Below are 13,992 nucleotides of genomic sequence, written 5' to 3' on the forward strand. Positions count from 1 at the left end.
ACCAGGATCTATATGCGAACTGCACTAGATATATATCCTTCGATGCAACACTGCCATCCAGAGATAAAATGTTATACACTCCGACCTAAAAGCTAATTGTTACCCTAAACCTAGTACCGTAACTCGTACAATGAATCTAAAAATAAATTCCGCATGTGATTGGAAAATTGAGCACATCTCCTGTGAATATCTGGTAGTGGATCCAAGGGCGTATCATGGGGGGGGGACGCACCCATCACTTCTGGAGATTGTTCCCATCTGCATGAAAACCGCGCGCCCCACAACCCTACGCCCCACCCCTCTTATCGCTTCCCGATGTGTTACGAAACTGAATTAATGACCCTCGCCCGTAGTACCAAGACCTTGACAAAATCCGACAACACACCACTTCATCGATAACAAGTGATCGGGTTGTGTATTAGTGACGTCTAGAGTTTGCCACTTACCTGCATGGAGTGTGACCACTCCCGATTTTGCAATTCCCCCGAAAAATTCCACAAGGACACTATACTGTATGGATATCAAGCAATATCTAGCGATATCTAGGTATGAAAATCCAAAGATCTTCCCTAAACTGAAGGCAGATAGAAAATCGAAGCCTTCAGTGTGTAATGAACTTGAAACTGCAACTTTCGAAATGTGGGGCATTGCACAATAAACAGATGAAAGTTATTTATTTCAGTCTCATTTCAATTACTCGAATTTGTAAAGCAATCAGCAGATATCACATCATATCAGTGAGCATGAAAACGGCGTTCCAGGATGAACAACCTCCAAATTGTATATGTGTGTAGTGTTCGGTTTCGGAAATATCTGATATTTTTTTCATATCCTTCATGTAAAAGAATAATTCAAACCGGAAACAAAATCTGCCGATAATATCATATATGATAATGATCAAACTGGGAAAACATTGCACCAGACAGTGGCGGAGAAACAGGGGGGGTTGGGGGGGGTTTTAACCCCCCCACTTTTTGAAGAGGGGGGGTTGGCCCACACAATCAACCCCCCCTAGTTTTAGCCAGTAATGTTCTGTTATAGCCTATGTTATGTGCTCCAAATGGCATAATAAATCAAATTATTGAATTTGAAATTGTTAAAGTCATGTCAACCTTTTACCTGGTAGGCTACATCAACAATTAACGACCGAAAACCGAGTTAGAATTGACCCACACATTATTTCTAGCCCCTTTCCCCCACCTTGCGCATTGGAACTTGTAGCTCATAGCGCTAACTTCACCCCACAACAGACATACACAAAATAACGTTTTGTTGCTGTTGAATAGCTTTGGAACTGTATACACTTGCCAACTTCAACGAGGTGAAGGAAGGAAAAGAAAAAGAAGAAAGAGAGAAAAGGAGAAAAGGATGGAGTAGAAAATACGGGAAAACGGGAAGAGAAAGAGGAACAGTGACAAAATTATTCGAATTTGTAAAGCAAACAGCAGATATCACATCATATCAGTGAGCATGAAAATGGCGTTCCACGATAAACAGCCTCCAAACCATGGGCGCAGATCCTGGTGAAGACAGCGGGACGCGTCCCCACCAACTTTTTCAGTAGTGGGGACATGATATACCGTGTCCCCACCAATTTGTCTTGACCAATAGCTGCATTTCAAGTTCCCCTGTATTGAACTTTGGCGCAGTTTGATCCAGCATTGTGCAAATGACATGCAGCAGTTCTCATTTTATTGTATTGTATCCACAGTTGTTAAATATAGGACGGAAATCGCATTTGCGGCAGTCTATATTTGTTTTCTGGGAGAGGACCCCAGACCCATCGTATATACAAAAGTCTACTTGGATTATTTGACCCCTGATTTTCTTTCTGCAGACGCCCATGTATTTCTCCAAACCAAATTTCTAAGCCATGAGATCTAAAACTTAAGGAGGTTTAGGAGCATCATTAGGTCTGGGAAGTGTTATTTCCGGCGATCTGGGAGGTATATTTGCCCAAAAAATCGTACGCTACGCGCGAACCCATGGTCGCGCTCCGCTTAGATAGTATCAGAGAGCATACACGCGTCCCCACCATTATCCAACACTGATCTGCGCCCATGCTCAAAACTGTCGATGTGTGTATAGTGTTCGGTTTTGGAAATATCTGGTATATTTTTATTTCCATCAACGAAATGTTTTAATTGCGGTCTGAATTTTCGAAAATTCCCTAACCAACATTCTTCATCATACTTCATCATACTCGTGCAATTTTGACCCGTCTGTTAGGTTTTGAAGGAGGTTTTTTCTATATCGGTTGTCCATAGATGATATTTTGTGCAACATTATGGGTATGTTTTGAAGTGAATTTATTCACGAGAATTGTGAATTTTCAAATTCTGAACAGTGGGGCTGACGGATACTGTGGGCCGCGATGAAGAATCACCTACAAAAGCAATGATCCACAGGATATGTGATGAAGTCGAACATGATGTGTGACTGGTGACAATCTTCAAAAAGGTTATAGATGAGAAAAAAGGGTATTTGGAAATACTTGGTTCTCAGGCAAAAGTGTACATATGGTTGGTCAGTTTCAAGCCCGAGAAGTGCCATTTCCGGTGATCTGGGGGTACCAAAACCAGAAATTTGCTTGTACGCTGCGCGCCAACCAATGGTGGCACTCCGCGTAGAAAGTAATACGCGCCCCCCGGGTTGGAAAATCCTGCATACGCCCCTGGTTAAATGCAGCTTTTCAAGGCCTGGGCAGTGCCATTTACTGCAATCTGGGAGGCAATATTTGCCAAAAGATTCTTGTGCACTTCGCGCCAACTTATGGTGGCGCTCCACTTAGATAGTGAGCCAGCAGTTATGACTTTTTATTTCATCAATGGCCTGCAACCCCCCCCCCCCCCCCCACTTCTGACAAGAAATCTCCGCCACTGGCACCAGATAGCAATTGTTCCAAAATTTCCCCTACCCCCAAATCAAATTGGGCTCCTACGCCTATGACTATACACACATATACAGTTTGGAGGCTGTTCATCCTGGGAACGCCATTTTCACGCTCACTGATATGAGTTGACGAGATATGATAAGTTGTCAATTAAACATTTTGCAGAAATTTGTTGAATTGCTCAGATGGAATGAAGTGAACAATTAAACATTTTGCAGAAGAATATTGAATTGACGAGATACGATTAGTTGTCAATTAAAAAAATTGCAGAAAGTTGCTCAATTGCTCAGTTGAATGAAGTTAACAATTAAATATTGTTAAGAAAAATGTTGAATTGACGAGGCATGATAAGTTGTCAATTAAACATTTTGCAGAAAATGTTTGAATTACTCAGTTGGAATGAAGTGAACAATTGAACATTTTCAGAAAAACATTGAATTGACGAGATCTGATAAATTGTCAATTGAACATTTCGCAGAAAAATGTTTGGTTGTTCTGTTAAAGCAACAGAGCAATCCAAAAATTTTCTGATATTTGATAAGATATTATCTTGTTATCTAAACAATTTACTGACAAATGTTGACTTATTGGGGCAAAGTTTTCTTATGTTGATGGTACTTTTAAGCTTCCGTACAATAGCATTCAGGTCGGTTTGTATAATATTCTATATATCTCTGGATGGCAGTGTTGCATTGAAGGACATATGTCTAGTGCAGTTCGCACATAGATCCTGGTCTAATACCGAAATGCGTCATGTTCCCCGACGACTCGGTCGAGCCACAGTTTGTTTCATCGCACAATTGTACAATTGTTTAAGGCGTCCATACACACACATGCGTTATGATATTCATATATAGTATATATATACTTTAGTGAGAGAGGAAAAATGGAAACGTCAAAAAATGGAGTTGTCGGTGTAAGGGGTAGGTTGAGGCGCACGCCCATTCCGAAATCCTCGATCCGTCATTGGCTACCTTGTGTATATCATATGGATCAGCGTTGTAATTATGTCACTGTTCCTCTTTTTCTTCCCGGTGTCTTGGCGTTTTTGTTCTTCTCCCTCCTTTTCTCCATTTTCTCTCTTTCTTCTTTTTCTTTTCCCTTCCTTCCTCTCCTCCTCCTCTCCCCCCTCTCTTTTTTCCCTTTTTTTCTTCTCTCTTTTTTTCTCTCCCCCTTTTCTTATCCTGGGGGCGCGCGCCCCAACGCCCCCCCTGGACACGCGCCTGGAGTAACATTTAATGGCACGTGTCTCTGAAATGACATTCAATATAGAATTGAAGCTAGCAGTCACCCACGGTTGATATAGCCATATTGAGTTCACTTCCGTCAAAATGATATCACGGTTATTCCCCGTAAAAAGGCTGGCAAAGGTCAATGGCTGTAAATAGCTTCAGTGATGGAATGATATGACCGCTATTGATGTCCACACTCAGTTCTTGAACTTCAAAAGGTACAAAACAAGAATTGCGTTTGGACAATCATGGGCAGACATTCGTATACATTAAAGTGCGGGTACCAATCGGGATGTCAATGCGTTATCCTTTGCGTTTATTACGTTGCTCGTCTCGCCGTCCAGTACTACCTCCCCCACCCCACCCCACCCCCATACTTCGTGTATCAGTTCCTCGCGTTAATAAATCCAGACGTCAGTAAGACTACTGGGTTAATTGGCTCGTCCATCGGTGTAAAATCTTCCAAGTGTAAAATTGGTGTAAAGTCATTGGTGTAAAATCGTCCAAGGAAACTTACCTTTTTTTTTATTTCCTCGAAACTGACACTTTTAATTCAAATAGTACACTTGCAAATTGTTATTCACACTAGTCTAAATCGTCTTCCGGAAATTGAATGTCTATAATTTATACTTACCGAAACTTCAACGGAGAGGCAATACACAGAACTCCTCTCCTATATCCAGTATTCAAGCGAAATAAATTAAAGTTAAGTTTTCCTGACAAACATTCTAATCATATATATACACATTATCAAACACAGGTTTATTCCGTACCAATTTTGAATTCCACTATACGATAGAAAGCTAAACAAAACTGCCAACCAGCGCATTCTCGAGCGACGATAACAGTTTTGAAGCAGGAATAATTTGGTTAAAATGACTTCGTGGGTTATCTAATTTCAGGTCTGTAAGATTTTCTGTCAGTGAATAGATGCTTGTTTTGTATTCCTTTTCCACAAAACAAGAAACGTCATGCTGCAGTAGTGATACCCAGATAAGAAGGTGAATGCTTTAGAATAATTCACTACCACTTGAAAAAAAGGTAATTACTTTCCATTCGAATGGGGCTGTTGTGGCGATGGTATACTGGGTAATGGGTTAGCACGAGAGGGTAGGCATCAAAAGAGATTATATGATATTGTTTGTGTCCCAGTTCAAGAAGAGATAATTTACCTTCTTTCAAATTGGGTCCAATGAATGTGCTCTATAATAACTCCTCCTCCAAAGGCCCGTCTACTTGAGAGCAAATGAAGGAGTCTCGACGAAAGCTGTCTAACCTAATTTCTGATAGAAACAAATGAGGCGGTTCTGGATTTAGCTTGCAATTATTGGTTTGAGGTTAGGCCTATAGGTAAGATTTGTCATATAGAGAGAATTGAGAGTTATTTGCATATAAGTTTATAAATAATGATAGTTTTGAATATAATCGACCTCGATTTAATCATATATGTGGTTAGTATTTCCGTACTAATGGCAATTACTCCGGTCACTCAGTTCAACTATCGTAACCCCCGATGGGTCATTTGTGACGTGATGTTCTTTACGGTTACGCAGATACCAACAACTACAGGGGCAATGGAAGAGGTTTATTCTGGGGAGAGGGAAAGGAGGGGGTAAAAAGTTGGGGCAGTGGGACTGCAAACTGACAAACAGACCTTCCGTATAATCCGCATAACAATTAAAAATATGCGTTATTTACTTTTAAATTTACAGTTTAAAAAAAAGTAAACAAAATTGTACCTTTTAAATAACCATTTGAAAGGAACTTTTGAATCCACCCCCCCCCCACCCCCCAAAAATGATAAGGGAAAAATACTATTATTTCCATAGGAGGCATTTTTAAGGTTTTCACAAAATTGGGGATCGTGTCCACTGTCCCCCGAGCCCGGCGGAGTCCCGGCTCTCCTGACTGTATAAACTTCGATCGATCGATAACGTCTGAGCTGAGTATTAAACGATCAATACTAGTATATATACCCTACCTACTCGCTTTTTGTCATTATATACTATACCATTTGTGTAGCGAGACACTATCTATATCGGCCTTTTGGCTAAGATTATGTGTAGTATATGTTCCCTTTCGAGGGGAATGGTGATACACCCGACGATGATCACACAGTCACAGTACCGATGTATGGGGACTGGGGTTGAGAGCGGATCAGTCGTTTGGTAGTTTGGTTTCATGCCCAGATTCTTTCCTGGGCGACTTTTCCTTAAAAAAAACTATCTATATTGACTTGGATGCGATTCTTTGCGATCAGAAATGAGACTGAGAACTTAAATGCAACGGATCCAAATGTTTGGATGCAGCTGGGATCGTCGCATTATTCCTCCAGATCTGACCAAAGTTCCAAGGGCAAATGCCAAAAAAAAAAGGGAGAAAACTTCACTCCACTATACCTCTGCCCCCTGTTCCTATACATCTATGATTAAATTGTGTAAATATAGTTGTGATTAGGTCTACGCATGTATATACAGTACGTCTTAGGCACTTTGGCGCAGTATCTGTATGGAAAGTTAGTCATGAAAAGTAACAATCTTACTAAAAAGTCGATATAAAAACAGAGAGATTTGAAGATCAAAAATATAATTTTCGAGAAAGAAAGCATCTTAAAAGTCTTCGAAATATAACGTCGAAACTTCGTCATACACAGTCTACATGTACAAAGGTTAAACGCTTGCCTAATGGGACGGCACCGACCATGGGACATGGTTCCAACCTCCGGTTCAGTTGGGGGATTTCTGCAAACTGTCGGGTAAGAAGTGGACCACTGCCATACGGTTGTACCCTCACAGCCACCCCCCCCCCTACCGCCTTCTTACACAAAATATTTATTAATAAAATCTTACGTTAAGTTTTATTTATTAAGACATAATTAATAGTCTAAATTTGCTTCAAAATGCCTCGTTTGACGTCATAATTGTTAATTTATTTGTAGAGAGGATCCCCCAAATCCCATACATCGGAGACGGCTTCAATAACACCAGGACAGCTCCCGTCTGACCCTACCAGAACACGTTCAGACCTCTACATTAACACTAACTTCAGTTTCCAGCTACTTATAAAGAACTAACTTATATTGTGTCTTATTAATATTTGTTTACGGATGTGCATTTATTCCATCAATGCTCACCATGTAAACAGTGTCCCATTATTGAGATCTCATTCGAGCTAGAAGGCCACATGGGTGAGTTCTAGTAAAGATGGAAGTTCCAAGTCGAGGGTGAAGGGGGGGTGGGGAAGAAGGGGTTGTCTTTGTTTTAATGCCCTTACTATTCCCACCATCCCGTAATTTCAGACTACAATGTTGGCTATTTCTTGTAACTTGCCGGTAATTTCCCACACCCGCGTTATATTACTTCCCGTTCATAGACGTTTTATCCTGTAAACAAATATCTATATGTTAATATCTATATCTACTTGGCTTTATGTCAGTGAACTAACCGAAACATTTCAAAGCGCCTGCAGTGGTTTTTTACAACGCTTTCAAAGTCTAAAAGGAATATTCCGATAGCGGAGACACTGATGTATAAACTTTATATCGAAGTGACAAATATTAGTTGATGCCATATTTAGACTTGATCAAGAATATATGTGTGAAGGAAGCAACATAAAATGCCGTCCTATCAACCAAATGGAATAAATTGTCCTGTTGTTTGTGGGAGGATGTTCATGCCAGTTATATCTATCAAAGAGATCAACAATGATGGTGATCAATAATGTTGAATCAATACTGATCAATAATGTGTATCATTTATATTAAATATTGTACACATATATGCATTATCGGTTCTACCATGCACATATGTGCTAGTTTTGTTGTAACGATCGCGGAAATAATTCGACATTAAACATATGACCGTAAGATGACCGAGATCCCTAACCCCCAACCCCACCCCAACTCACCCGCCTATACCTACAACCTATGCCCCGCAAACTTGAAGAATGTTAGGTGACTTAAACGATAAATACTGTATTATATCTGAGGAGGAAATCAGAAACCCTTGAAATTGAATTACTATTTGCATTGTATTGTATTTCATCAAATATACATTAATACATTATCTTTTATATTATCTTAGATATAAATAATGTAAAAATAAATGCAGTAAAAATAAACTTTTTTCAAGTGAAAACATTGAGATTAAATTTGAAGTACTAGTACATTTGGCACATAAGGTTTACTTTGAATAAATAAATAAATTAATTAATTAATCAATAAATATATAATTTACTCAAATAAGTTAATAATATATCAGATTAACATACGAACAGTTTGAATATGCGATTAATAGAACAGTTTTGGTTCAGAATGAGCAGTAAATTCACAACAACCCAGTTCACTTCGCAATCTCTGACGATGTTGTGATCAACATCCACCGGTATCGAGGAGGTATGCTATGTCTCGAGAAAAATCACGTGACTGTCTAGCCATGTAGAAATTTCGCTTAACTATAGTGCAGCTGGCGTCACTAGGGTCGGAGTAATGGAACGTCGATATGGGTTCGATCAAGTTCTACAAGTGAATTTGAGAAAGAAAAAAAAAAGACTGTTATATTAAACATGACACAGTAATATATCGCTAACTATCCAATTACAGTCGATAAATATGTTTGAAAATGCTCTCGAGCGTTCCTAAGCGTAGGAAAGATATCATGAACCAAGTTTCAGTTTCAGATTCTTTTCTCTATGTATCCTCCAATGAGGTATAAAAGACAATAATACATTAACAAATAGAGATAACATCAATGTGCACATACTATAATTCAGATGGCAGTCACAAGAAGATACATACATATATATATATATATATATATATGTTAATGTATATATATTAATATATAGTATATATATATATATATTAACATATATATATATATATTGATATATATATATATTGATATATTAATGATTTATATATTGATATATATATATATATATATATATTGATAAGTATAACATGGTTTAAAATACCTCTTTCGGTAGTTTTCTAATGACGTCAATGAGATGTATGTGCGTATCAGAAGCTAAACCTTCTATGGCAGTTGTGGACTCTCGATTTCTAACGATGTCGAGAGCAGCTTCAAACATTTTGGTGGTGTTGTATACTGCTGAGATCCCTTCGATCTTTTAAGAGAATAATAGAAGCAATACTGAGAATTTCACGAATTTAATAAAACGATGAAGATGAATGATGATCAAACAAACAGATGAAAAAGTCACAATGATATATTTTCTAAAACGCTGCATTGTTCAATTTGGTGACTGTATTCGATGAATGGGTATATAAAAACAATATAAGGTAATCTTCGTTGACAGTTTGTTACAATTCGTTAAGTAAAGAAAGAAAAAAATCGCACTCCTAATAATTCACTAATAAAGAGCAGCTGAAAGTCTATAAGTAAAAGGATCTCTTAGCGTTGATTTGGAGGAGGGTGTGAGGGTGAGGTGGAGTCGGGGGCGGACTGGGTCTTAAAACCGACCCGGGCATTTTTCACCTAGACCGGGCCAAATTCATTGATATGTTACTTACATAAGTCGCCGTCCTGGGGGACGGGTCGAAGGGGAGGGGGTGCCCCCCTCCCCTTTTGAGATTTTTTTGAAGTTAAGGAATGCCTAGATGCAAAATAGTGCGATATTTCTCAATTTGTAGGTTAATAATGATCCTTTAAAAAGACCCAAAAATAAATTTCCAGAAGCAACACTTGATTAAACTGAGAAAATTTAAAAACGTAAACCAAAAAAGACGAAAATATATGTTTTAAATTGGATTTAATTTAGTTTTTCAAGCATTCGTGACAACATGCTTGAAAAAATGTAAAACAAAAAACCTAAATAAAATCCACTAAAACATATATGTTCAATAACACGAGCACATGTCATGTCTACGAGAGTAGGAGCCTACGCAGTTCGCTGCTTCTGGCAGCCACACCATCAATGATATTTTTAGTGTCAAGTTTTGCCAAGATCCTTTTTTCCACAGACATCAACATGAACGCCTCAAGATGTAAACATTCGTCTAATTTTGATAACCAAACACCCTACTGTATATATGTGGGTCATTTTTGTTCATACATAATCTCTAAGGAATTAGCTAGTGAGTGATATCAAAATAATCTAATAAGATTTCACCTTTCTTTACTTCGTTTTCTGGAGGATGAGGTGCAGATTAATAAAATCTGCATTCTCTTTCAGTGCTATGTATCTGTCACAATGCATTGGTCACCGTACTTGTATATCTTATCGTAAAAATATTAGCACGGACGGGCTGCCAATAGCACGTTCTTTTGTTACGAACTAACAGACTAACTAACATGGTGATTTCATAAGCTGATTCCCACAGTTAAAAAGATATTTCTACACAGCCCGTCTGTATTCTTAATTATTAACTACTGTGAAAATTGGCTGTAATTTTTACCAGGCTGCCCAGCCCACCGGCCCACCGGCCGACCGGCCCACCGGGCATTGCCCAAATGCCCGTGTGGCCAGTCCGCCACTGGGTGTGGTCGCTTCATGGCTCTGCGAGAATGACCTGAATTTACAATCTAAGGCAATTTAGAGGTTTAATTTAGCTCATCGTTAAACCCACCTGTCTCCACCCCTCATTAAATCCTTCAATTCCATCCGCACACTCTGTCCGTCCTGATTCTCTCTGAATAGAAACCAAGGAGAATGAGAAGAAGAAAAAACACAAATTGAGGCAAATTGTTGCAAAATGTTTATTTCAAAATACAACGGTGAGTTTGAAGGTACAAACAATCTGTTTAATGTAGGCCTACTGTAACACTGTGGTTTGAATTCTTGCCAAAAGCCAAAGGGATCAATGCGAATATGATGGCGTGCGTGTGTGTTTGTTCGTATCTGAAACCCAAACATGTGAACACACTACCTCAAATATGTTGGTTGAAGTTCACACTTGGTATGTAGATCCTCCTTTGGTGCGTACAAGAACCTTATCGAAATTAATGGCAGTTGAAGATCAGTTCATGTTAATAAAGGTCAACTTACTCTCCGTGTAAACAACGCACAATATAGGTCTTATAATGGTTTTTGTGTGTGATTAACATGTATCCTACCTCTCTACAGAAAAATCATGTTTCGTATGCTGACAGATATTATGTTTTATGTGGATATACAGGTAAAACGAGAAAGCTGTTGGCATCATGCAGGTCAATGCATTGAATTAGTTGATGTTCTGGAATGCTTCGGCGTATAACATCCGCAAATAAAACAACTAACTGTGTCCTAATTTGATTAAAAAGATCCTTAAATTTTATTAACAAACCATTAGTTCATAAAGGTCGTAGGCCGATTTTTGTAATACGTCAATCGCATCACAGAGACCAGGGGTAGTGTCGCGTCTTGTAACTGGCGATGCAGATACCTTAAACATCATATATAAAGCAATGATGGAAGTGATGATGTACCTTGGGAAACCTGGAGAAATATGATAAACAGTCATTTCATGATGATGCAAGATTTTATCTTATTCAAAGCTTTGCGTTTGCTCCGTACTTAAACTATGATAAAGGCCCAGTTTGATAGAATGAAACCGATTCTATAAAACATAAATTAGTAACTGAATATATGGACTAAACGAAAAGGAAACAAGACATTCTGTGTATATGATTTTCCTCAACGTTATAGTTTCTCGTTGATATTTATTTGGACTAAACGAACAGGAAACAAGACATTCTGTGTATATGATTTTCCTCAACGTCATAGTTTCTCGTTGATATTTATTTAATAAAAGAAATGTTGAGTAAAATGTGTACATTACATCCGCAAACTTATCGCGATCCTAGATTCTCTCAACCAAAGACTCTATCGATATCCCTGAAATTACATTAATGAGTCGTGGTTATGACGTAACAATATATATCTGTCCGAAGAAAAGATGCTTTCTTTTAAGTTCTCGAGGGGGGGGGGGGTCGGGGGGGGGGGTTCAATAACAGGCAAGGCAGTTACAACATGAAAGCAATTTATATTGATATCACGTTTGGCAATGTAGAAGGGTTCAGTTATACCATTCATTTGGGTTAAATAGTATATAGGACTATTGGCCGTTAAGCTCGGTCAACTCAAACAGGGTGCAAGTGGTTGATCATGTGGGCATTGGATGTATTTTAAGTGCGATTGCACACGATAAAACCGGCTGTTTTAGATTTAAAGGGAAAATGTTAAGTCGTTTAGACACAAAGGTGATAAAGGGGGTGAAATGGGGTTAGTTTTGAGAATATGTTGAAAAAGGTAGCTCGTCGCAAATAAATTAAATAATAAGTATCAACTTTCTTCTTTTTTTTCTTCCCTTTTATTGATAGAGGGAGGGAGTGTGAAGAGCGGTTTGAGCCTGGAATCATTGAACCTTTCAGTAGCTCTCGCTGTCCAGGTTTCCTCAGCAATCAGTTACAAATAAAAGCTTAACTTTTTGCATTAACTTGAGAAGAAATAAAAAAGCCTGAAGTAACTTAGATTGAAAAGTACTAACTGTTATACTTACATAATGCCATGGTAGTATCTTTAATGGTATAACCAACTGAGAAATCTGCCCGAGAGAACCAAAAGCCTATAAGTTGCAACTTCCAAAAGTTAACTCGCGAATTAAAAATTTAATGAAGTGAAGTCTAGGACTGTACGAAATGTAAAACAATAATGAATTAATGATTCTGAATTTTTTTATTTTATATATCATTTTCTACATTTCCGTTTATGATATTCTTGTAGGTGTAACATCTACTTACGTCCGGGATATTGGTTAACGCAAAAGCATGACATTTAGAGAAAGTCTAATATTTATGTTAAGTACAAAAATATAACACACATTATCATTAACTATTAATGTCATTTTTTTACGGATAGCCAAATATCTCTTGACATATAAGTCATCAATACCATCCAAACCAGCAACTTGGGGGGAGGGGGTGGGTGGTTGGGGAATTTTCTCTCTCCAACGCGAAGAGGATGTGATCAAACTGCGACAAAGATTTATATATAGAAGATTTCTATTTTCGTAACATTTATTTAAACTCGGTTTTATCAAATGTATTCTAATATCAAATGCCACGTGGTCGACCTTTGCACGAACCCATGCACGGAAACCAAATACAACGCTTGTAAACGTATAGGGCCCTCCATTATGAGAAAGAATAGCGTAAAGTTTAATTATCAAAACCAAACAAGACAAAACAAAGCAAGAAGAATAGATGAACACAAACACACAAATGTGTGTTCCTTATATGAAAAAAAAACCATTCACTCGAGCAGGGTTGTCACCAGACCATTTTTAGAGCCGGGTAATTTGTGACAGTGATCCGCGTCCTGGGGGGAGGGGTATAAGGGGAGGGGGTGTCCCCCTCCCATTTTGAAAATTTTTAAAATCCTGATGGTGCCTACATGCAAAATGGTGGCATTTAGAAAGGGGTTTGATCCTCAAAATTCTCCTGAGATACCTTTGTTTTTTCATGTGCATCACTGAATTTTCCTGGGATCTTTTTTGGTATTTTTTGTATTTAGAGCCCCTCATCACCCACCCCAGTGTTAATGTGATTTAATTGCCCTTACTGAAATCCCAGATCTGGCTTTATATCTGGTTTAATCTGGCCAGATCAAGTTTTATCTGGCCATATAAAGCCAGATATAACTGGATATAGAGTCAATCCAGATATGCAGATAAAGTTTTATCTGGCCATATAAAGCCAGATATAACTGGAAAAAGAGTCAATCCAGATATGCAGATAAAGTTTTATCTGGCCATATAAAGCCAGATATAACTGGATGTAGAGTCAATCCAGATATGCAGATAAAGTTTTATCTGGCCATATAAAGCCAGATATAACTGGATAAAGAGTCAATCCAGATATGCAGATA

At 38.3% G+C, this 13,992-nt stretch overlaps 2 protein-coding genes across 4 annotated transcripts in view; both read right to left on the minus strand.

Moving 5' to 3' along the window:
- The window catches only part of LOC139963609 (disabled homolog 2-interacting protein-like), a 509,980-nt gene that overhangs the window by 272,475 nt on the left and 223,513 nt on the right, over positions 1-13,992 (minus strand). The gene's annotated exons all lie outside the window — the stretch shown is intronic.
- LOC139963537 (uncharacterized) lies at positions 8,416-12,996 on the minus strand. 3 transcript variants are annotated; one of them, XM_071964382.1, is made up of 5 exons: positions 12,626-12,996; positions 11,411-11,562; positions 10,715-10,777; positions 9,100-9,252; positions 8,416-8,641 (listed from the first exon to the last, which is right to left on the minus strand). In XM_071964382.1, exons 1-5 carry the CDS (start codon positions 12,633-12,635, stop codon positions 8,495-8,497), a joined length of 525 nt encoding a protein of 174 aa, XP_071820483.1. In that variant the 5' UTR covers positions 12,636-12,996; the 3' UTR covers positions 8,416-8,494. The 3 variants fall into 3 exon arrangements, with proteins under 3 accessions (XP_071820483.1, XP_071820482.1, XP_071820484.1); XM_071964381.1 differs by lacking the exon at positions 12,626-12,996 and having other exon boundaries at positions 11,411-11,917; XM_071964383.1 differs by lacking the exons at positions 10,715-10,777; positions 12,626-12,996 and having other exon boundaries at positions 11,411-11,917.

Source organism: Apostichopus japonicus, chromosome 22 (genome assembly GCF_037975245.1).
Source record: "Apostichopus japonicus isolate 1M-3 chromosome 22, ASM3797524v1, whole genome shotgun sequence".
Taxonomy (NCBI): domain Eukaryota; kingdom Metazoa; phylum Echinodermata; class Holothuroidea; order Aspidochirotida; family Stichopodidae; genus Apostichopus; species Apostichopus japonicus.